Source organism: Salvelinus alpinus, chromosome 8 (assembly GCF_045679555.1).
Source record: "Salvelinus alpinus chromosome 8, SLU_Salpinus.1, whole genome shotgun sequence".
Lineage (NCBI taxonomy): Eukaryota > Metazoa > Chordata > Actinopteri > Salmoniformes > Salmonidae > Salvelinus > Salvelinus alpinus.
In genome coordinates, this window is record NC_092093.1 from 44,291,844 (window position 1) to 44,315,951 (window position 24,108).

General features: G+C 44.3%; 1 protein-coding gene across 2 annotated transcripts in view; it reads right to left on the reverse strand.

Annotated features, from left to right (window-relative positions):
- LOC139583191 (acyl-CoA:lysophosphatidylglycerol acyltransferase 1-like) overlaps positions 1-24,108 on the reverse strand; it is an 89,747-nt gene that overhangs the window by 13,873 nt on the left and 51,766 nt on the right. For both annotated transcript variants that reach the window (XM_071414021.1, XM_071414020.1), the window contains exons 5-6: positions 17,785-18,070; positions 7,954-8,080 (exon numbers count right to left, since the gene is read on the reverse strand). In XM_071414021.1, the coding sequence (XP_071270122.1) occupies positions 7,954-8,080; positions 17,785-18,070 (413 nt within the window). The remainder of the gene's footprint in view (positions 1-7,953; positions 8,081-17,784; positions 18,071-24,108) is intronic.

Genomic DNA, 24,108 nt, shown 5'->3' on the forward strand with positions numbered 1-24,108 from the left:
CTCTGGTGCGTTCAGACAGGGAGAGAGAGAGCATGAGGATGCCGACAGGGCAGGGAGAGAGAGAGCATGAGGATGCCGACAGGGCAGGGAGAGAGAGAGAAGATGCCGACAGGACAGGGAGAGAGAGCATGAGGATGCCGACAGGGCAGGGAGAGCATGAGGATGCCGACAGGGCAGGGAGAGAGAGAGCATGAGGATGCCGACAGGGCAGGGGGAGAGAGAGAGCATGAGGATGCCGACAGGGCAGGGGGAGAGAGAGAGCATGAGGATGCCGACAGGGCAGGGAGAGAGAGAGCATGAGGATGCCGACAGGGCAGGGAGAGAGAGAGAGCATGAGGATGCCGACAGGGCAGGGAGAGAGAGAGAGCATGAGGATGCCGACAGGGCAGGGGGAGAGAGAGAGCATGAGGATGCCGACAGGGCAGGGGGAGAGAGAGAGCATGAGGATGCCGACAGGGCAGGGGGAGAGAGAGAGCATGAGGATGCCGACAGGGCAGGGAGAGAGAGAGAGAGCATGAGGATGCCGACAGGGCAGGGAGAGAGAGAGAGCATGAGGATGCCGACAGGGCAGGGGGAGAGAGAGAGCATGAGGATGCCGACAGGGCAGGGGGAGAGAGAGAGCATGAGGATGCCGACAGGGCAGGGGGAGAGAGAGAGCATGAGGATGCCGACAGGGCAGGGGGAGAGAGAGAGCATGAGGATGCCGACAGGGCAGGGGGCGAGAGAGAGCATGAGGATGCCGACAGGACAGGGAGAGAGAGAGCCTGCCGACAGGACAGGGAGAGCCTGCCGACAGGACAGGGAGAGCATGCCGACAGGACAGGGAGAGCATGCCGACAGGACAGGGAGAGCATGCCGACAGGACAGGGAGAGCAGGTGACATGGAGGTGAGTGAGAAAAGGAGTAAATATTGATGGTTAAGACCGAATAATGTTAATTTAAGATGAGATATTCCTCTAAGTATGGCTTCTCGTGTGTATTTCAGATAATACAATCAAGAGAGAGTGAGTTTGAGACAATGGCAGACAGAGAGCAGACAGACATGCCAAATCAGACAAATGTGAATGTCATACCTAGTCAAACCCTATCAAATATGACACTACTTTCAGGAGAAAGGGTTTAAAGATTATACTTGGCTCCATTACAGCCCCTCCTTAAAGCGGGTCCCCTGTTTCTATTGTGCTAAATACTTGGCAACACAAAAGTCTAAGCTTGCGTCCAAAGCAGATTCAGCTTTTGTCAAGACTGGCTTTCAAAATTGGATGGCGGCACTGGAGAAATTTAGTGCGCATAAAGACAGCCAGTGTCACAAATTAGCTGTGATGACTCAGATTCAGGGGCCAAAGCCTGTTAACTTCTTGTGTGCAGGGGACAGCATTTTCACTTTCGGATAAATAGCATGCCAAAATTCAACTGCCTGCTACTCATCCCCAGAATATAAGATATGCATATTATTAGTAGATTTGGATAGAAAACACTCTGACGTTTCTAAAACTGTTTGAATCATGTCTGTGAGAATAACAGAACTTATGTAGCAGGCAAAACCCTGAGGACAAACCATTCAGAATTTTTATTTCTTTGATGTCACTGTCTTTTCAATGAGTTTTCTTAGAAACACCAGATTTCTAATGGACTTGCTTGCAGTTCCTACCGCTTCCACTGGATGTCACCAGTCCTTGGAAATCGGTTGAGGTTATTCCTTTGTGTAATGAAGAAGTAGGGCTATCGTAAATGAGGGTCACATGAAGTAATTTATTTGAGAGAGGCACGTTACGAAAAAAGTTGCGTCAGTTTGTTTTCTTTTTGTATTGAACACAGATCATCCCATCTTCAAATTGATCGATTATTAACGTTTAAAAATACCTAACGTTGTATTACAAAAGTAGTTTGAAATGTTTTGGTAAAGTTTACATGTAACTTTTGATATATTTTGTAGTGAAGTGGCGAAAGTTGGAAGCTGTGTTTTTCTGGATGAAACGGTCCAAATAAATTGACATTTTGGATATATATCGACGGAATTAATCGAACAAAAGGACCATTTGTGATGTTTATTATACATATTGGAGTGCCAACAAAAGAATTTCATAAGGCATGATTTATATTTTATTTCTGCGTTTTGTGTCGTGCTTGCAGTGTTGAAATATGGTTCTCTCTTTGTTTACTGTTGTGCTATCATCAGATAATAGCATCTTATGCTTTCGCCCGAAAAGCCTTTTTGAAATCTGACATGTTGGCTGGATTCACAACGAGTGTAGCTATAATTTGGTATCTTACATGTGTGATTTAATGAAAGTTTGATTTTTATATCAATTTATTTGAATATGGCGCGCTGTATTTTCCCTGGCTATTGCGTCCCAAATGCCCCAGAGAGGTTAATGTGCAACTTTCACGTGAGCTTGAAAGACAAAAGCAACAAGAGAGGAGAAATCTGATGAAGATTGTTGGGGGTGTGAAGGACTTCCTGACTTCTAGGTCAGGCTTTTCGAGGCGTTGATAAGGAGAGCGGGAATTTCAGCCAGCTTCTAAAGTACAAGGCAGAGGGTGATGCAGAGCTGACCCCCTGGCTGAAAGGTCACTTTGATTTCATCAGTCCCCAAAAGCAAAACAAAATTTTGAAGCTGCTGAGCAAAGAAATTGTGTCGGAAATAATATCATTGCCATTGGTCCTGTTCGCACTTATCATTGATGGCATTTGGGATATATCAGGAGTTGAGCAGGAGTCAATATGTTTGACTCGTTGTAGATGCAGATCTACAACCAAAGGAAGAATTCCTGGGACTCTATGAAGAAGTGTCAACGACAGGGCAAAATATAGCCAAGATGGCATGTGATGTGATGATGCGTCTAGGCCTTCCTCTGTCCCAACTTCCAGGACAGACCTATGACGGTGCCGCAAACACGGCTGGACAATTGCAGGGGGTGCAAGCCATTTGAAGGACAGAACAACCGCTGGCTGTGTATTGTCACTGTGGTCCACCCTGAGTGAACTTAGTTACGCAGGCTGCCTGTGTAGCCTCTCCACTGGTAAGAGATTCAATGGATCTGGTGCATGAATTGGGGGGGCTTCTTTAATCAAAGCATGGTTTCACCTTGTTGAAACCTCTCTGTCCCACCAGATGGACTGTTCGCAACCCTGCCGTCCGCTCAGTTCTCAGCCAGTATGAGTCAGTGCTGACAGCCCTTGAAGAAATGGCGTCATGCAGCTCATCTGACACTTCAACTAAGGCTAATGGTCTTCATGGAACATTTCTAAAAAGGAACACTGTGCTCGGCCTTGTAGTGGCTGAAGACCTGACGGGGGATTTGGAGTGTCTGAACACCTCCCTGCAGCTTTGGAAACAGACTGTTTCAGGCATATTGGAGGCTGTGGACCAGGTCAAAACAAGCATGCAGGACAAGCGAACGGAGGAGCACTTTGATGTCTTGTTCGCAAAGCAACTGCTACGGCAACAAAGTTGGACCTATAACCTATTCAGATGCCTCATTTCCCGCAAACCTACAAAGCGTTACACCGGTCAGGCTGCAGCCCTTATACATTCGGATGCCCAGTTTTTGTACAGAGCCCAATTCTACAACGCCTTGGACACAGAGAATACTCAATTCATAGAGAGGTTTGATCAAGCTGGATTCCAAACACTGCAGCAGCTTGAAAATGTGCTGCTACGCGGAGACATGGACAAGGTGGAAGACGAGTAATCCTGAATTAAATTCAAAACTACTGCAGGTGCAGCTGGCCATGTTTGGGGATAATTACACATATCAAAAGAGCTCAGATGTTGCTAGCATTATTGGGGAAATGGTGCCAGAAGTGAGAGGTCTCTTCAGTCAGATGGAAGCGTTAGTAAGCTGCTGGTCGTCCCTGCCTCCTCTGTAGAGGCTGAGAGGAGTTTTAGTGCCCCGAGGAGGCTCAAGACATGGCTTAGATCAGCCATGAGTCAAACAAAGCTGAATAATGTGGCCATGTGTCACGTGCACCGGGAGAAACTGGACCTTGAAGGAATATGCCAGTCTTTTATCGGTGTCAACGAAAAGCGCAAAAAGGCCTTTGGATCCTTTGCTTGAAGAATGGCAAGTCAAAACACATGTCATTGCCTGGAGAGGCGATGAGAGGATAGGAGAGGAGATGAGAGGATAGGAAAGGAGATGACTGGAGAGGAGAGGAGAAGAGATGACTGGAGAGGAGAATATAGGACCAGAGGAGGATAGATGGGCTGGAGAGGAGAAGAGGAGAGCAGAGCAAACGACCATGCTGCCCAACCAAGTTTACTTGTAAATAAAAACAACAATTTGCTAAACCTTAGCCACAATATCTGGACTTGTCTTCATATAACAATGCATAGATTTCTGTTTATATGATTATGGTTATACTTTATTCATCCCTAATCTCTGCCATTACATACAATGAAACAAGAAAGGGTAAACGAATAAAAAAGAGCAGTGTAATACAATACACTATTAGACATTATTGTAAAAAACAAAATAAGAAGTTCATCGCATGTGTTAATGAATGTTAAAATATTTTAGAATGGCAGGAAATTAGTAAAAAAAAATAAAAGAATTAGAGGGGGGCCAGACCACCCTGCAGATTTGGTCACCCCCAATGTTGATTCCATGGCTACGGCCTTGACACACACTAAAAGGTAAAAAAAAAAAACTTCCATGGATCAGGGCATTCAAGGAGTTAGTTTGATGGGAGGTAGTAATGTCATCGGCCTCCCCCCTTGCTTGAGGAGCAATAGAGATCACTTGTGCTATGTCAGGGACCAACTACTTAGATGTGGCTTTTCTTATGGCTGCAGGGGCAGTATTGAGTAGCTTGGATGAAAAGGTGCCCAGTGTAAACTGCCTGCTCCTCAGTCCCAGTTGCTAATATATGCATATTATTAGTCTATTTGGATAGAAAACACTCTAAAGTTTCTAAAACTATTTGAATGATGTCTGTGAGTATAACAGAACTCATATGGCAGGCAAAAACCTGAGAAAAAATCCAACCAGGAAGTGGGAAATCTGAGGTTTGTAGGTTTTCAACTCATCGCCTATCGAATACACAGTGGGATATGGGTCATTTTGCACTTCCTAAGGCTTCCACTAGATGTCAAGTCTTTAGAACCTTGTCTGATGCTTCTACTGTGAAGTGGGGCCGAATGAGAGGGGATTGCGTAAGGTCTACCATGAGCTGAACATGCGCTGACCATGCGCGTTCATGTGAGAGCGAGCTCTGTTTTATCGCATTTCTGAAGACAAAGGAATTCTCCGGTTGGAACATTATTGAAGATTTATGTTAAAAACATCCTAAAGATTGATTCAATACATCGTTTGACATGTTTCTACTGACTTTTACAGAACCTTTTGACATTTCGTCTGCTTTTAGTGAACGTGCTTCGTGACTTTGGATTTGTTTACCAAACGCGCTAACAAAAGTAGCTACTTGGACAAAAATGATGGACATTACCGAACAAATCAAACATTTATTGTGGAACTGGGATTCCTGGGAGTGCATTCTGATGAAGATCATCCAAGGTAAGTGAATATTTATAATGTTATTTCTGACTTCTGTTGACTGCACAATATGGCGGATACATTTTTGTCTTGATTGGGCTCTGAGCGCCGACCTCAGATTATTGCATGGTTTGCTTTTTCCATAAAGCTTTTTTGAAATCTGACACAGCGGTTGAATTAAGGAGAAGTGGATCTAAAATTCTTTGATCTTTGATCAATGTTTATTATGAGTATTTCTGGAAATTGATGTGGCTCTCTGCAAAATCACCGGATGTTTTTGGAACTACTGAACATAACGCGCCAATGTATACTGAGATTTTTTGATATAAATATGAACCTTACCGAACAAAACATACATGTATTGTGTAACATGAAGTCCTATGAGTGTCATCTGATGAAGATCATCAAACGTTTGTGATTAATTTTATCTCTATTTCTGCTTTTTGTGACTCCTGACTTTGGCTGGAAAAATGGCTGTGTTTTTCTGTGATTTGGCGGTGACCTAACATAATCGTTTGTGGTGCTTTCGCTGTAAAGCCTTTTTGAAATCAGACACTGTGGTGGGATTAACAACAAGATTACCTTTAAAATGGTATAAGATACTTGTATGTTTGAGGAATTTTAATTATGAGATTTCTGTTGTTTGAATTTGGCGCCCTGCACTTTCACTGGCTGTTGTCATATCGATCCCGTTAACAGGATTGCAGCCATAAGAAGTTTTAAGTAAATCAAATATTAATTATTATTTACATTTTTCATTTAACTAGGTAAGTCAGTTAAGAACAAATTCTTATTTACAATGACAGCCTAGGAACAGTGGGTTAACTGCTTTGTTCAGGGGCAGAACTGCATATTTTTACCTTGTCAGCTCTGGGATTCGATCTAGCAACCTTTCGGTTACTGGCCCAACGCTCTAACCACTAGGCTACCTGCCGCCCCAATGGGGTGAAAAGGAGATTCGAGTGCCACATTCATTTCAGGTGTGACACGAGGCCAGCCCGACTTCAATGGGCTACGTCTCAAATGGCCACATTATATAGTGAGAGAAATAGGGTGCCTTTTGGGACGTATACATGTTTGTCAAGGTAGGGTGGGGAGGGGAGTGGGCAGAATTCCTAACGCCGCCACACCAACTGTAGGCTTCGACATGAGGATATATTCCTATCTTCTATGTTGCTGCTTTATCCTCTCTGTCTGTACAGAAGTGAGGGCGGCTCCTTATTGCAGTTAGGGTGGCTCCATACTTCCGACTGTACTGTGTCACTATGGAGCAACAACATCTCCATGTCCCTTCTATGCTAAATTAGCAGTAATTGCATTACAGTGGCACTCCAGGCTGCTTTTCACCTCTTTTAGCATGTGAATTACTTCACAATAGCACAGCACACTTCAGTAGGTGGTGCAGGTATCCTCAGGTATCCTCATTACATGGCACACATGGGCTGTGTGGGTCCTCAAATGTCCTCTATTGTTCAAAAGTTCAAAATAGCAGAAGAGTATTTTCTCCCCTAACCCGGACGACGCTGGGCCAATTGTGTGCCGCTCCATGGGCATTTATGGCAATTTAGCTAGTTAGCTTGCACTTGCTAGCTAATTTGTCCTATATAGCTAGCTAGCTGTTGCTAGCTAATTTGTCCTGGGATATAAACATTAGGTTGTTATTTTACCTGAAATACACAAGGTCCTCTACTCTGACAATTAATCCACACATAAAACGGCCAACCGAATCGTTTCTAGTTATCCTTCCTCCTTCCAGGACTTCGTTGAACTTATATGGTGATTGGCATCTAAACTTTCATAGTATTACCACGACAACCGGCAACACAGTTCATCTTTCAATCACCCACGTGGGTATAACCAATGAGAAGATGGCACGTGGGTACCTGCTTCTATAAACCAATAAGGAGATGGGAGAGGCAGGACTTGCAGCGCGATCTGGGTCAGAAATAGGAATTACTTATATTTTAGCCCTTGGGAACGCAGACGCTCGTTGACGCGAGCGAGCAGTGTGCGTGCAATAATTGAATAACATAGATTTCTACATTTATTTTGCAACGCTCGCGGTGTAGTCAGGGTATTAGAATCTTCTAGAATACAAGTCCTCTTTAATGAGAATGGCCAGAGAATGATAGAGGTAGAAACTGCCGAGGGAAGGACATATGGAACCTGCTGTACACAGCAGAGATTGGTAACAGGCAACAGCAACCAGCCTTTGTCTAATTAATCCATCATTACTAGATCTTAACAACAAGAGCCTTGGGATATTCTTATTCTATTTTCTATGATAAAGAGTGCCAGACAAAGATATAGGTACCGCAACCTGGCCAAAACCAACCCCTGATACTCAACAAGTGAGAGGGTGAGAAGCGGAGAGAGCGAGACAGACAGAGAAAGAGAGAGGCGCCCTGCACTTTGTAGTTAGTTAGTGTTAGTGTAGTTAGGCTCAGTCCTTACCTGTAGTGTACGTGCGTGACTGTGGGAGGTCTGTAGCCAAAGATCCACGTCTGGATGTCCATGGGCCTGGCTTTGGAGTACGCTATGGTCACGTCCACCACCCACTGCAGGCCTTTGGGTTTACTACCTGCACAGACAGACAGAGAGAGTTAAGACATGAATGAGATGGCATCACGGGCAGACAGTGAGGAATATATGGACAGGGCAGAGAAGAGTGAGGGGGGGAGATGGGGGCAGAGAGAGAGAGAGAAAGCGGGATGAGAGATGGAAGGGAGAGAGAGAGAAAGTGTGTCTCTCTTTCGAACAAACTCACACGCACAGACAGCGCTGTAAGGGGTATGTGTGTGTTTGTCAGAGAGGGCTGTGTGTCCTCAGGGCTGTGACGGAGAGGACAAGTGAAGCTGAGGGCGTTCAAACCATCAGGCGAGGAACGTCTGGCACAGACACACAGGCCGGGTTTGAAAACATTAATAGCGGTCGAATTCTTGCTTCCTCCGTCCTTGTTTCCTGAATTCCTTTTCAAAGCCCATTGGAAGGGAGGATCTATGGTCCCTCAGTCGGACCTCCTCCTCCAATGAGCTTTGAGAGGAATTGAGGAAAGGACGGAGGAAACAAGGATGAGGGCTAGTACTGTTTTCAGACACAGCCACAGAGCCATTACTCCACTCCATCACTCCTGGGTTGCATCACAACAGGTACAATTCCATATAGGCCTTGGTCAAAAGTAGTGTAGTATAAAGGGTGCCATTTGAGACGCAGCCCTGGTTTATTAAGAAGGCGTCACAGGGGCCTCTGATCTATGACATAATGCTGCATTGGCCTACCAATATAGGATGTGGCCTGTGTGAGTGAGTGTAATATGTGAGTGAGCGAGCGTAATATGTGAGTGAGGGGTGAGTGAGTGTAATATGTGAGTGAGTGAGTGAGTGAGTGAGTGAGAGGATTGTGGATGGCTCGCTTAAGTAGCTGACTGGGTAGTGTTTGTGTGTGTGTGCGTGCGTGCGCTCGCGCATATGTGCGTTACCAGATGGCGAAGGCAGGGGAAAAAAACTGAGGCGGAAAAAAGATTGGCAGCTCACGCAGGTCTTTTAGAATGTAAATCACTTAAGAGCACTTGGACAACTGCCTTTTGAAAACGTTGCTAAGATGAACCCAGACAGAATTACACAAGACCAGAGTGCTGATGCTTGCCAACAGAGCACCTATTCCTAGGTGGGTAATGTTGATGCTGGACAACAGAACACCTATCCTTGGGTAGGTAATATGTAGGTAATAGCTTGGCGCCAGCTCCGAAACAGGCGTGTTGCCAAGCGCGCTCTACATCCATGTGCACCAGCGACAAACAATACTGTAATGACAGCACAGCCACTCATTTGATACGACATCGGAGTAGCCTGGCTGCTGTAAACAGTTATGGAGGGAGCATACACAGGGATCCCAAATGGCAACCTATTCCAAATATATTGTGCACTACTTTGGACCTGGGCTCATAGGGAGTAGTGCACTATAGAGAGAATAGGGTGCCATTTAAGACGCACACAGGGACAAATGTCTCCCTGGCAAAAAGGATAGTCAGGCCACACTCTTAACCAATCAGGAGGTTCCTTGTTCATACCTTCTACTGAACCAGGGGTTTAATAGACACCTGTGATTGGCCACTGGCACACGGGGAAATCCCATATAAAGCTTACTAAAACCAGCCAGTAAGCATGCAAGTGAATTTTCCTCTTAACCATATTACACGTTTGAATAATGGAACCAAACCACATTACACTCTTGAATAATGCAACAATTCCCAAGCATGTGCAGACAAAGGATTTACTTTCTCGTCTAGAGGCTACACATTACATTTTTGTTTCAAGACAAAAGCACACAGTCGCTAACAGCATGTCTTCAAGTAACGCTAGCCTATCAAAGATGAATGATTAACCCGCCCATATGAATATAAAAGAACAACAGGCCTACCCTTACAACATACCAGTCTTCATTTTTAGCAATATCATGCAAATCAGTACATGTAGTAAAAGCAGATTGCAACTGAAAACGTGGGTATAACTGAATTCATTGGGGAGTTTCCGAGCGGTTTTTATGTATTTATATGGAAGCCCATATCCACCAACCCACCCCTTTTTATGCCTCATGATTTGTCAACTCAACTGATTAACTGTAGCCTTCTGATAACCACAGCTGCAGATAGCCTAGAGAAGCCGATGTGCTCTGATCACATCGGGCCTGGCTAGGGGAAACGAAGCAGTAACGTCATGCATCTATAGCCTAAGCTGTGTATTTGTAGCCTAAAATAGACCCATATATTTACGGTATTTTTAATAAAATAAATTTGACTGGAATAATTATATCACCACAATAGTGATGACATACTGTATGAGAATATATATATATATTTATTACAGATACAAAGGCCTTGCATGAACATAAAGCAAACTCAGCCTAGTAAGTTATATTGTGCATCTGCAGTTGTCTCTGTCTGTAGCTAGGTTTCCATCCAATTGGTGACAGATTTATGCGAATATCCAAAAAATCTGCATAAAAACAATATGCGCATTTTCCCACCAGAGGTGTTTCCATTAAATTGACTTGTTGCAGAGAAAAGGCGGTGTGTGATGACATAGTGAACATAAAAATTATTTTTGCAGGTGAATTCCCATGTACGAAAAAACGTTTCCATCTCATTATCAACTCATGGTTCTCACACAAAAAAAAGATGTTGCGTTATTTTTTAAATTTATTTATTTAACCATTATTTAACTAGGCAAGTCAGTTAAGAACAAATTCTTATTTACAATGACGGCCTAACAAAAGGCCTCCTGCCGGAACGGGGGCCTGGGATAAAAACTAAATAAAAATACTATATAAATATAGGACAAAAACACACATCACAACAAGAGAGACAACACTACATAAAGAGAGACCTAAGACAAAAACATAGCAAGGCAGCAACACATGACAACAACATGGTATCAACACAACATAACAACATGGTAGCAGCACAAAACATGGTACAAACATTATTGGGCACAGTCAACAGCACAAAGGTCAAGATGGTAAAGACAACAATACATCACACAAGCAGCCACAACTGTCAGTAAGTGTCCATGATTGAGTCTTTGAATGAAGAGATGGAGATAAAACTGTCCAGTTTGAGTGTTTGTTGCAGCTCGTTCCAGTCGCTAGCTGCAACGAACTGAAAAGATGAGCGAACCAGGGATGTTTATGATTTTTTTTTATTTCACCTTTTATTTAACCAGGTAGGCCAGTTGAGAACAAGTTCTCATTTACAACTGTGACCTGGCCAAGATAAAGCAAAGCAGTGTGACAAAAACAACAGAGTTACACATGGAATAAACAAACATACAGTCAATAACACAATAGAAAAATGTATCTGTATACAGTGTGTACAAATGAAGTAAGGAGGTAAGGCAATAAATAGGCCAATAGTGGCGAAGTAACTACAATTTAGCAATTTACCCTGGAGGGATATATGTGCAGATGAGGATGTGCAAGTAGAAATACTGGTGTGCAAAAGAGCAGAAAAACAAAAACAAAATATGGGGATGAGGTAGGTAGTTGATTGGATGGGCTATTTACAGATTGGCTGTGTGTACAGCTGCAGTGATCGGTAAGCTGCTCTGACAACTGACGCTTAAAGTTAGAGAGGGAGATATAAGTCTCCAACTTCAGTGATTTTTGCAATTCGTTCCAGTCATTGGCAGCAGAGAACTGGAAGGAAAGGCGGCCAAAAGGAGGAGTTGGCTTTGGGGGCGACCAGTGAGATATACCTGCTGGAGCACGTGCTACGGGTGGGTGCTGCTATGGTGACCAGTGACCTGAGATAAGGCGGAGCTTTACCAAGCAAAGACTTAGATGACCTGGAGCCAGTGGGTTTGGTGACGAATATGTAGCGAGGACCAGCCAACAAGAGCATACAGGTCGCAGTGGTGGGTAGTATATGGGGCTTTGGTGACAAAATGAATGGCACTGTGATAGACTTTATCCAATTTGTTGAGTAGTGTGTTGGAGGCAACTTTGTAAATGACATCCCTGAAGTCAAGGATCGGTAGGATAGTCAGTTTTACGAGGGTATGTTTCAAAAGCATGATCATTTATACTGCTGAACGAGACAATTCTGTTTACACTGCTCTGCCTTGGAGGGGGGCAACTGTGCAACTGTTGTGCACAAACTCGAGGTAGCACTCCAGACAGGAGATTTCTGCAACTCTACATTACAATAATGTCTCTTGAGTATCGATACCTCTGAGAATAGCCCCTAAGCCAACAGCGAGATGCTCGGCCGCTTGCTTGTCACAGTTCTGGGTTCAAACAGCCTCTGTGCTGTTGTGGGTGACAGTATTTACCCCCAGGTGACATTGTGGAGCCGATACACAGCCGTAATGGTGCTGCGCTCACATTCACATCAGATCCCATTTCCTCTGAGAGGCCCATTGTCTGCTGTGTGAGCCAGTTGGCTGAGGCTCTAGGTACGGTCAGAGAGAGAGAGAGCGCTGTGCCTGTGTGTGTGTAAAATCGCCATTTTGGGTAGCTATTTGTAGTTATTGCATTGCGTACTATGATTAGGCTCTAAAAGGAAAGATTTACCCATTTCTATTGTTATCGTTTTGTGCATTTCATGTTTATCGGAACTATTCAGCCGGTATGACGTAGCATTGCAATAAAGCCACTCTCACTATACTGGAAGTTAATAGGAATACGACTTTCAGATACACAAAACATCTAGAGTACATGTCAGATTTCAATTCTGGCTAATGTCAGGTTGTCTTCTCTCGAATGAGTCATTGATCATATTTGTGTGATATTCCTACCTTGAGAAATGTAGCTCAGTTGGTAGAGCATAGCACTTGTAACACCAAGGTAGTGGGTTTGATTCTCGGGACCACCCATACGAAAAATGTATGTACGCATGACTAAGTGTCCGCTAATTGGCATGTATTATAAATGTGTAATTTAACAGGGGTCCCCCACACTTCTCCTATATGTTGGTCTCTTCAGTCCAGGGTGCGTTGCATGGCCGTTGTGAATGTCAGACTCCACTTTGTGAGACAAATCGATCTGCAGGTTTAACATGGTGAGATTGTAGACTTCTAAATTGATAGTGCAGTTTGTTTAGGCAATTTTACAGCTAACTAGCTACTTCACCTGGTGATATTGGACTTGAGTATTATTGTGTGTAGCTATGCTTGCTACCAAGTTAACTACCTAGCACATAGAGCATTGAGGGTTTCGTAGTTGACTTCCGCTGAAACAGATTTCCACATGTTGCTACCAACCTTATGCTGACAAAATGAAAAATTAATTCACAAAAAATATTCACACATTCTCCATTAATCATCCAGCCCCATCATTACATTCCCCAATTATTAAATTACATGATTTTTTAGTGGAAAACAAACTCACCTAGGAAGACTTGCAACTTCTATGCAAGGTATTTTCTACATGTATGAACCCTTTCCAACAGACCTAGATGTATTGGATAGCTCAGCTGTAAGCACAGAGTTATTGCAGGACACAGGAGTTAGCAACCCCCATGGTGGCTAGATCCCTTAGCCACGCACTCAATACTGCTGGCTTCAACACGATCTTACAATTACTAGAAAGGCAACAGGACTCATTTAAAATGGATTTTGAGCTAAAGCCAGGGAATTCCAAAGTGCATGTGTATGTGCATGTGAGTGATGGTGTGTGTGTGTGCGCGCCTGTCTGTCTATGTGTGTGTGTGTGGGTATGTGCAGCCTGCCACTGTGTGCAGTCTTTGTTTCCCAAACTCAGCTGGGCCAGTAGGCGAGGCTTATTGATTGGCTAGGGGGCTGGTTGTCAGCAGTGGACAGGAGGGGCAGAGCTCAATGAAGGCCAGTCCTGATGGAGGGGGGGAAAAAATGAGGTTAAGGAGAAAATGTGGGGGGAAATAAAGGTTTCAATAAAGGCAATAATTGCAGAGATGTAATCCTAGTCAGTCAGTTTATTTAGGCCTGGTCCCAGGACGGGGAAATGACTCTACTGCAGATCGCCGCTGGGGTTCCAGGGGACCTCTGTTGTAACTTCCGTCTCCTTCATACGTGTGTGACACTGTGTGTGTTTGTGTGTCCCGCCCCTCATCCATCCAGCCCACCCCCTCCCATTTAAAACAGTATTCTCAGAGGGCACCATAACAGAGAAGTGATGATTTTATGGTTTGAGGTTTTGAAAGCGTGTTCTTTCTCGACAGGCAGCCAGACCAATATAAAACTCCCATTTGAGCAAGATCTGCACTACACATTCTATTTATAGGATGAGTGCCACAAAATTCACAGGAACACTACGGTAGTTTGAAAAAATAACTGTCAGTGGTCTGCCGGACTTACCCAGACTATAGCACCAAATATTTATTAAAGAAGCTACCAGTGACAATTGTGAGTTTTGGGAGTCAGACATGTGGTTTATTGACAGTGTAATATTTGGCCTGTTGGAGGTATATTGACTACAGCTCAGCGTTCAACACCATAGTGCCCTCAAAGCTCATCACTAAGCTAAGGACCCTGGGACTAAACACCTCCCTCTGCAACTGGATCCTGGACTTCCCGATGGGCCGCCCCCAGGTGGTAAGGGTAGGCAACAACACATCTGTCACGCTGGGGAGCCCCTCAGGGGTGAGTGCTTAGTCCCCTCCTGTACTCCCTGTTCACCCGCGACTGCGTGGCCAAGCACGACTCCAACAGCCTAGAGGGAGGAGGTCAGAGACCTGGCAGTATGGTGCCAGGACAACAACCTCTCCCTTAAAGTGAGCAAGACAAAGGAGCTGATCGTGGACTACAGGAAAAGGGGGGGCGAACACGCCCCCATTCACATTGACGGGGATGTAATGGAGGAGGTAGAGAGTTTCAAGTTCCTTGGTGTCAAAATTCAAAAGGCACTCGCACATCTGAGCAATCTTTTTTGCAGGTGCATGGTAACAGTTGAACATTGAACAAGATAAAGGAAAAAGGAAACCGCACACTGTTCGATAGTATCACTGATCTTTAATAAACTTACGCATCGTCAGAGCTTTTGTGAGTAAATTTTTTCCCCCCACCCTTATGTAGACCTAGCCCACCCACATCTGTTCCACACATCGAAAGGGGTTGGATGCGAAGGAAAAACAAATAAGTGCTACCAAATATAACAATATGCATTTCATAAATATTCATATAAAGTGTGTAAATAAGACGTATTAAACGTCTGTAAAACCACAATGGGGACATAGCAAGTTTTCATTAATCATCGTACGAAAAACATCAGAGTAATTCATGTTCAAATTCACAACATAACATACATAGGCATTTCATCATTAAGTCCTTTAGGAAATAATGTCTGGAGGGTGAAAATCCCAAAACATTATCTTTTACTCAGAGTATTATTAATATCACATCCCCTGTCTGATATCTTAACTTTCTCTATACCACAAAATCAAAAAAAAAAGAAGGTAGAAATGTCATGCTTTAGGTCACTAAAATGTACTGCGAGTGGATAATCCCTGTCGTTTCTCCTGATTGTACTTTTATGATCACTAATTCTCTGGTTGAGAGGACGAGAGGTTTTCCCGACATAACACAGCCCACATGGACATTTAATAATGTAAATAACATGGGTGATGGAACACGTAATAATGTCATTTATTTGGAACCGTTTCCTGTGTGTGGGCGGCAGAAATATTCACACTTCATCATATTGTTGCACTGTGCGCATCCTCTGCATTTATAGCTACCATTTGGAAGAGGGCGTAAAATATCCTGGCTGATTGTCTTTTGTGGCTGGCACTTTTGTGGCTTTTCCAGGGAAATTGTGACCTCTCCTACACACAAGTGGTGGATTTTTAAATTCAGCCGGTAAAGCTGGGTCCGATGATAAAATATGCCCGTGTTTCTTGACCGCGTCGCCCACTTTTCGCGAGTTCAAAGTATATGTGGTTGTGAACATTACGGAGTGTACTTTAGCTTTAGCGGGTCCTTTATGTTGCAGTTCATCTCGTGTTTTTCCCAATGCCAAATTAAGAGCTTCATCCACACATTGTGGCGAATAGCCTCTTCTTAGAAACCTAATGCGCATCTCCGCTGCTTTTTCTAGATAATCCTCTGTGGAGTGGCATATACGGCTCAGTCTGAAAAACTGGCTTCTTGGAAGTCCTCTTTTTAATGGCTCAGGATGGAAGCTGACCAGTTACTTGGTGTCCACATCACCAACGAACTATCATGGTCCAAACAGACCAAGACAGTCGTGAAGAGGGCACGACAATACCTTTTCCCCCTCAGGAGAATGAAAAGATTTCGCATGGCGTCCCCAGTTCTACAGCTGCACCATCGAGAGCATCCTGCCCCGGTTGCATCACCGCCTTGTATGGCAACAGCTCAGCATCTGACTGTAAGGCGCTACAGAGGGTAGTGCGTACGACCCAGTATATCACTAGACTCAAGGTTCCTAATATCTAGGACCTATATACTAGGCGGTGTCAGAGGAAGGCACGCAAGGCAAGCGGTACCGGAGTGCCAAGTCTAGGTCCAAAAGGCTCCTAGGTCCAAAAGGCATCTACCCCCAGGCCATAAGAAAGCTGAACAATGAATCAAATGGCCACCCAGACTATTTACATTGACTGACCCCCCCATTTTGTTTTTACACTGCTGCTACTCGCTGTTTATTATCTATGCATAGTCATTTTACTCCTATCTACATGCACAAATTACCTCGACTAACCTGTACCCCGCACTTTGACTCAGTACAGGTCCCCCTGTATATAGCCTCATTATTGTTATTTTATTTTGTCACTTTTTATTTTATTTTGTAAATATTTGTTTAACTCTATTTCTTGAACTGCATTGTTGGTTAAGGGCTTGTAAGCATTTCACGTTAAGGTCTACAACTGTTGTCTTCCCTGCATGTGACAAATATAATTTGATTTGAAAAGTGTACTTTACTTAGGTCTACTTGGGAAAAAAACATTCATTAGTATCCTGTGCCAAAATTGCCTGTCTGATTATTAGTTCAGTACCCATAATCCGCCTCCCTCTCCCCAATTTGTAAAGTACGGAGTTAGAGGTGTTGCACTCTGGGAAGCACATGCATGAGTACTGAGTTGGGAGGGTCAAGAGCAGGAAGTGACTCATGGTGATGCGTCCTGATAACACTTTTTCCAGGAATCGTGAGGCTTTACCTGGAATCAGGTAAAATAACCTTTAAAGTTGGGGTCAATTCCAATTGAAGTTAATCAATTCAGAGAGTAAATTTGAAATTCCAATTCAATAATTTAAAAAAAGGGCACCTGTTTTTTTATGACTTCTCAATAACCTGAAAGCGAGAAGCTATTTATATCAAAATAATAGTTTTATACATTTTAAATTTAAATCACTTCCTGAATCGACCGACTTCAATTTGAATTGACCCCAACCCTCATTTAAACAAAGGAGACCTTTGCTTGGTGAGCCCTGGAGGATGACCTGGTCCTAGATTACTATAATAGGTGAACAGATACAGGTACAGACAGAAGTGACTGGCTGCAGTGGAGTGTAGCCACAGGATTAGAGGGGAGGAGGTGAAGACAGGTTGCAGGTTTGTCACAGCCCTCTAAGACCTCAGGTGATGACCAGAGATTTCGAGGCAGAGTAAGGTGAAACGGAAGAACGTGGGTGTGAGTGTGTGTATGATCTGCATGTGTTGGGGACTTTTGTCTCGACAGAGTGTTTATGTGTATGTGTGTGAGAGAGAGAAGTTAATCACAAAAGAGAGTTTAGGTGTATACAGAATGTGGGTGTGTATATGTGCACGTGGTGTGTGTGTGTGTTCGTCACCCACCTGACTGGCTAGGGTGCACTGTGCTGGCCTCTGTCCCCAGGCAGCCGTTCTCCTGCTGCGGCCCCAGGGTCTTCAGGATCACCTGAGTGGCACCCAGCCGTGGCAGCGTCACATGCGTCAGGTGAGGAAGCGAGTTCTTCTTGGCGAATGCCTGGCTGGTTTCCCGCCGCTTGCGCAAGAAGCCGCCTTCTGGGAAGAGCACGATCCACTTTCTGTCACGGCTGTGATAGTACCGGTCTAGGTGATCCTTTAGGTAGATCAGCTGCTTGTCCCGGTACGCTTTACCCTGCAGGTTAACAGGGAAAGACAGAACCGGGGTGGCATGAGGACGCTATCAGGGCTGTTTAGATGTAATGGCTTTGCACACAAAAGATATTGCAAAAGCTTACTTTACCTTTTGTTTCATTCTTTATTACTGAATTAGGGTGGCGTTCACAGAGGGAAAACATGTAAAAGCGTATAACAAGGAAAAATAAAAATCTGTGTTTCTTATTGGCCAAGTCCAGATAGTCACTCCCTCCCTGTTTTAGTCTGTTTTCTTCCGTTTGGTGCCTAATTAACACTACCCAGTTTAGCTTTAGCATAGAGAGGATACAATAAAGAATTGGTGTGACACTCAGCCAAGCTCCACTGAAATGAATAGACAGTGAAGTTCATATTAGCTATGGTAACATTAGCAGTAATAGCATTAGCAGTAAGAGCATTGCGAGAATTGACAGAGAGGGTTTTTGGATTGATTTCCAATTAGGCCAGGTTCAGAAGCACTTTAAAAAGCATCAACACACTGAGGCTGGATTGATGTGCCAGTATTGGGTTTCTGAATTTGTGTGATTAGCACATGTGGTATGTTAAACAATACATCACACAAGTATTGGGACAGTAACACGTGTTGTTGTTTTGGCTCTGTACTCCAGCACTTTTGGATTTGAAATGACACAATGACTAAGGTTAAAGGGCAGACTGTCAGCTTAAATTTGAGGGTATTTTCATTCATATCGGGTGAACCGCTTAGAAATTACAGCACTTTTTGTACATGGTCCCCTGTACATAGGGGACCAAATGTAGAGACAAATTCACTTATATGTGTATTAAAGTAGCAAAAAGTTTAGTATTTTGTCCCATTTTGCAAGCACGCAAAGATTACATCATGATTACGGATAGTCTTAAATAAATCGTGAATAACGATGAGTGAGAAAGTTAGAAGCACAAATAGCATACCCCAAAGACAGGGGAGGTTAGAAGGTTTTGGGGGAGGAGTATTATATTTATGCCTCAACTTTCTCCCGTATCATTATCACCATCACAATTAACTCAGTATTATCCGTAATCATGGTAGCATCCACATGAATGTGTTTAGAAACATTCTATTCTTATTTACAATAAAATCGACTCCAAAATGACACAATATTTTTTTTTAATTTTTTTATTTTTTATTTCACCTTTATTTAACCAGGTAGGCTAGTTGAGAACAAGTTCTCATTTGCAACTGCGACCTGGCCAAGATAAAGCATAGCAGTGTGAACAGACAACACAGAGTTACACATGGAGTAAACAATAAACAAGTCAATAACATGGTAGAAAAAAAGAGAATCTATATACAATGTGTGCAAAAGGCATGAGGTAGGCAATAAATCGAATAATTACAATTTAGCAGATTAACACTGGAGTGATAAATCATCAGATGATCATGTGCAAGAAGAGATACTGGTGTGCAAAAGAGCAGAAAAGTAAATAAATAAAAGCAGTATGGGGGGTGAGGTAGGTAAATTGGGTGGGCTATATACCGATGGACTATGTACCCGTTCCTGTAGGTTCATGCTCTACAACATTCGCAGAGTACGACCCTGCCTCACGCAGGAAGCGGCGCAGGTCCTAATCCAGGCACTTGTCATCTCCCGTCTGGATTACTGCAACTCGCTGTTGGCTGGGCTCCCTGCCTGTGCCATTAAACCCCTACAACTCATCCAGAACGCCGCAGCCCGTCTGGTGTTCAACTTTCCCAAGTTCTCTCACGTCACCCCGCTCCTCCGCTCTCTCCACTGGCTTCCAGTTGAAGCTCGCATCCGCTACAAGACCATGGTGCTTGCCTACGGAGCTGTGAGGGGAACGGCACCTCCGTACCTTCAGGCTCTGATCAGGCCCTACACCCAAACAAGGGCACTGCGTTCATCCACCTCTGGCCTGCTCGCCTCCCTACCTCTGAGGAAGTACAGTTCCCGCTCAGCCCAGTCAAAACTGTTCGCTGCTCTGGCACCCCAATGGTGGAACAAACTCCCTCACGACGCCAGGTCAGCGGAGTCAATCACCACCTTCCGGAGACACCTGAAACCCCACCTCTTTAAGGAATACCTAGGATAGGATAAAGTAATCCTTCTAACCCCCCCCCCCTTAAAAGAGTTAGATGCACTATTGTAAAGTGGTTGTTCCACTGGATATCATAAGGTGAATGCACCAATTTGTAAGTCGCTCTGGATAAGAGCGTCTGCTAAATGACTTAAATGTAAATGTAAATGTACAGCTGCAGCGATCGGTTAGCTGCTCGGATAGCAGATTTTTAAAGTTGTTGAAGGAGATAAAAGTCTCCAACTTCAGAGATTTTTGCAATTCGTTCCAGTCGCAGGCAGCAGAGAACTGGAAGGAAAGGCGTCCAAATGAGGTTTTGGCTTTAGGGATGATCAGTGAGATACACCTGCTGGAGCGCGTGTTGCGGGTGGGTGTAGCCATCGTGACCAGTGAACTGAGATAAGGCGGCACTTTACCTAGCATAGCCTTGTAGATGACCTGGAGCCAGTGGGTCTGACGACGAACATGTAGCGAGGGCCAGCCGACTAGGGCATACAGGTCGCAGTGGTGGGTCGTATAAGGTGCTTTAGTAACAAAACGAATGGCACTGTGATAAACTGCATCCAGTTTGCTGAGTAGAGTATTGGAAGCTATTTTGTAGATGACATCGCCGAAGTCGAGGATCGGTAGGATAGTCAGTTTTACTAGGGTAAGTTTGGCGGCGTGAGTGAAGGAGGCTTTGTTGCGGAATAGAAAGCCGATTCTTGCTTTGATTTTGGATTGGAGATGTTTGATATGAGTCTGGAAGGAGAGTTTGCAGTCTAGCCAGACACCTAGGTACTTATAGATGTCCACATATTCTAGGTCGGAACCGTCCAGGGTGGTGATGCTAGTCGGGCGTGCGGGTGCAGGCAGCGAACGGTTGAAAAGCATGCATTTGGTTTTACTAGCGTTTAAGAGCAGTTGGAGGCCACGGAAGGAGTGTTGTATGGCATTGAAGCTCGTTTGGAGGTTAGATAGCACAGTGTCCAAGGAAGGGCCGGAAGTATATAGAATGGTGTCGTCTGCGTAGAGGTGGATCAGGGAATCGCCCGCAGCAAGAGCAACATCATTGATGTATACAGAGAAAAGAGTCGGCCCGAGAATTGAACCCTGTGGTACCCTCATAGAGACTGCCAGAGGACCGGACAACATGCCCTCCGATTTGACACACTGAACTCTGTCTGCAAAGTAGTTGGTGAACCAGGCAAGGCAGTCATTAGAAAAACCGAGGCTACTGAGTCTGCCAATAAGAATATGGTGATTGACAGAGTCGAAAGCCTTGGCCAGGTCGATGAAGACGGCTGCACAGTAATGTCTTTTATCGATGGCGGTTATGATATCGTTTAGTACCTTGAGCGTGGCTGAGGTGCACCCATGACCGGCTCGGAAACCGGATTGCACAGCGGAGAAGGTACGGTGGGATTCGAGATGGTCAGTGATCTGTTTGTTGACTTGGCTTTCGAAGACCTTAGATAGGCAGGGCAGGATGGATATAGGTCTGTAACAGTTTGGGTCCAGGGTGTCTCCCCCTTTGAAGAGGGGGATGACCGCGGCAGCTTTCCAATCCTTGGGGATCTCAGATGATACGAAGGAGAGGTTGAACAGGCTGGTGATAGGGGGTGCGACAATGGCGGCGGACAGTTTCAGAAATAGGGGGTCCAGATTGTCAAGCCCAGCTGATTTGTATGGGTCCAGGTTTTCCAGCTCTTTCAGAACATCTGCTATCTGGATTTGGGTAAAGGAGAAGCTGGGGAGGCTTGGGCGAGTAGCAGCGGGGGGGGGGCGGGGCTGTTGGCCAAGGTTGGAGTCGCCAGGAGGAAGGCATGGCCAGCCATTGAGAAATGCTTGTTGAAGTCTTCGATTATCACGGATTTATCGGTGGTGACCGTGTTACCTAGCCTCAGTGCAGTGGGCAGCTGGGAGGAGGTGCTCTTGTTCTCCATGGACTTTACAGTATCCCAGAACTTTTTGGAGTTAGAGCTACAGGATGCAAATTTCTGCTTGAAAAAGCTGGCCTTTGCTTTCCTGACTGACTGCGTGTATTGGTTCCTGACTTCCCTGAACAGTTGCATATCGCGGGGGCTCTTCGATGCTATTGCAGTTCGCCACAGGATGTTTTTGTGCTGGTCGAGGGCAGTCAGGTCTGGAGTGAACCAAGGGCTATATCTGTTCTTGGTTCTGCATTTTTTGAACGGAGCATGCTTGTCTAATATGGTGAGGAAGTAACTTTTAAAGAATGACCAGGCATCCTCAACTGACGGGATGAGGTCAATATCCTTCCAGGGTACCCGGGCCAGGTCGATTAGAAAGGCCTGCTCGCAGAAGTGTTTTAGGGAGCGTTTGACAGTGATGAGGGGTGGTCGTTTGACCGCGGACCCGTGGCGGATACAGGCAATGAGGCAGTGATCGCTGAGATCTTGATTGAAGACAGCAGAGGTGTATTTGGAGGGCAGGTTGGTCAGGATAATGTCTATTAGGGTGCCCATGTTTACGGATTTAGGGTTGTACCTGGTGGGTTCCTTGATGATTTGTGTGAGATTGAGGGCATCAAGCTTGGATTGTAGGACTGCCGGGGTGTTAAGCATATCCCAGTTTAGGTCACCATTCATTTCTATTGGGCACAAAATAAGCTGAAACGCAACCGAAATAAACAGCAAATGCATCCAACAAATTTGTAGACTCACAAGCTTGTTGTAGTCATTGCGTGCTAGGAATATGGGACCAAATACTTAACTTAATACACACAAGTGAATTTGTCACAATACTTTTCGTCCCCTAAAATAGGGACCGGCAGGAGGCCTAGTGGTTAGAGCGTTGGGCCAGTAACCGAAAGGTTGCTGGATTGAATCCCCGAGCTGACAAAGTTGTTCTGCCTCTGAACAAGGCAGTTAACCCACTGTTCCCCGGTAGACCGTCATTGTAAATAAGAATTTGTTCTTAACTGAGAGGTTCAATTTAATTAAATAAATAGGGGGACAATGCTGTAATTTCTATACGGTTCACCCGATATGGATGAAAATACCCTAAAATTAAAGCTGACAGTCTGCACTTTAACCTTGTAAAATATGTATAACTTCAAATCCAAAAGTGCTGGAGTATAGTTCCAAAACATCAAAATAAATTTGCACTGTCCCAATACTTTGAGCTCATTGTAGCCTACAATGAGCTCAAAGTATTGGGACAGTGCAAATTTAGTACGTTGTTATTTGTAGCATGTGTCGGTATGTCTCAATTTAAACGTCTAAACTAATTCCACTACCATAAAAAAAAATACTTTTGGACAGCTGAAGTATGCAGAAAATGTTTCTTGAGGACATTTACCTTTTTCCCAGTTTGTGTTGGCATGTGCCATCTTGTTTGTATGAGTGCAGTCTAAGTAAAGAGCATTGTACTTGACACACTGCGCAGTAACAAATCATTCTAATTCACTGGCTATCATGTTGTGTGATATGTCATTTAGATTTTATCATTCATGCGAGTGCCATGTCGAGTAAATAGCATAGTACTTGCAGTATAATTAAGCATTAAGGCCCGAGGGGGTGTTATATGGCAAATATACCACGGCTATACACCACGGCCATACACCACAACCCCCCCGAAGTTCCTTACTGCAATTATAAACTGGTTAGAAACATAATTAGATCATTAAAAACAAATGTTTTGTCATATCAGTGGTATTCGGTCTGATATAACACAGCGTTCAGTCAATCAGCATTCAGTGTCTGGCTATTATGTTGTGTATGTTATAAAAATGTGTGTATGTCAGCATGTGTCTGTCTTCATGCTTGTGTGAGTGCGATGCTGCCAGTCCAGTCAGTACAGCCTAATTAGAAAGCATGGTGCTAACAATGCAGATGTTCAGTGTGTGAGGGCGTGAGGTATTTGGGGGGGAGGATGTGAGGAATGCGAGCCGTTGACTAGTCACTTCATCTCTGCCTACAGTACCAGTCAAAAGTTTGGACACACCTACTCATTCAAAGGTTTTTATTTTTTTTAAAC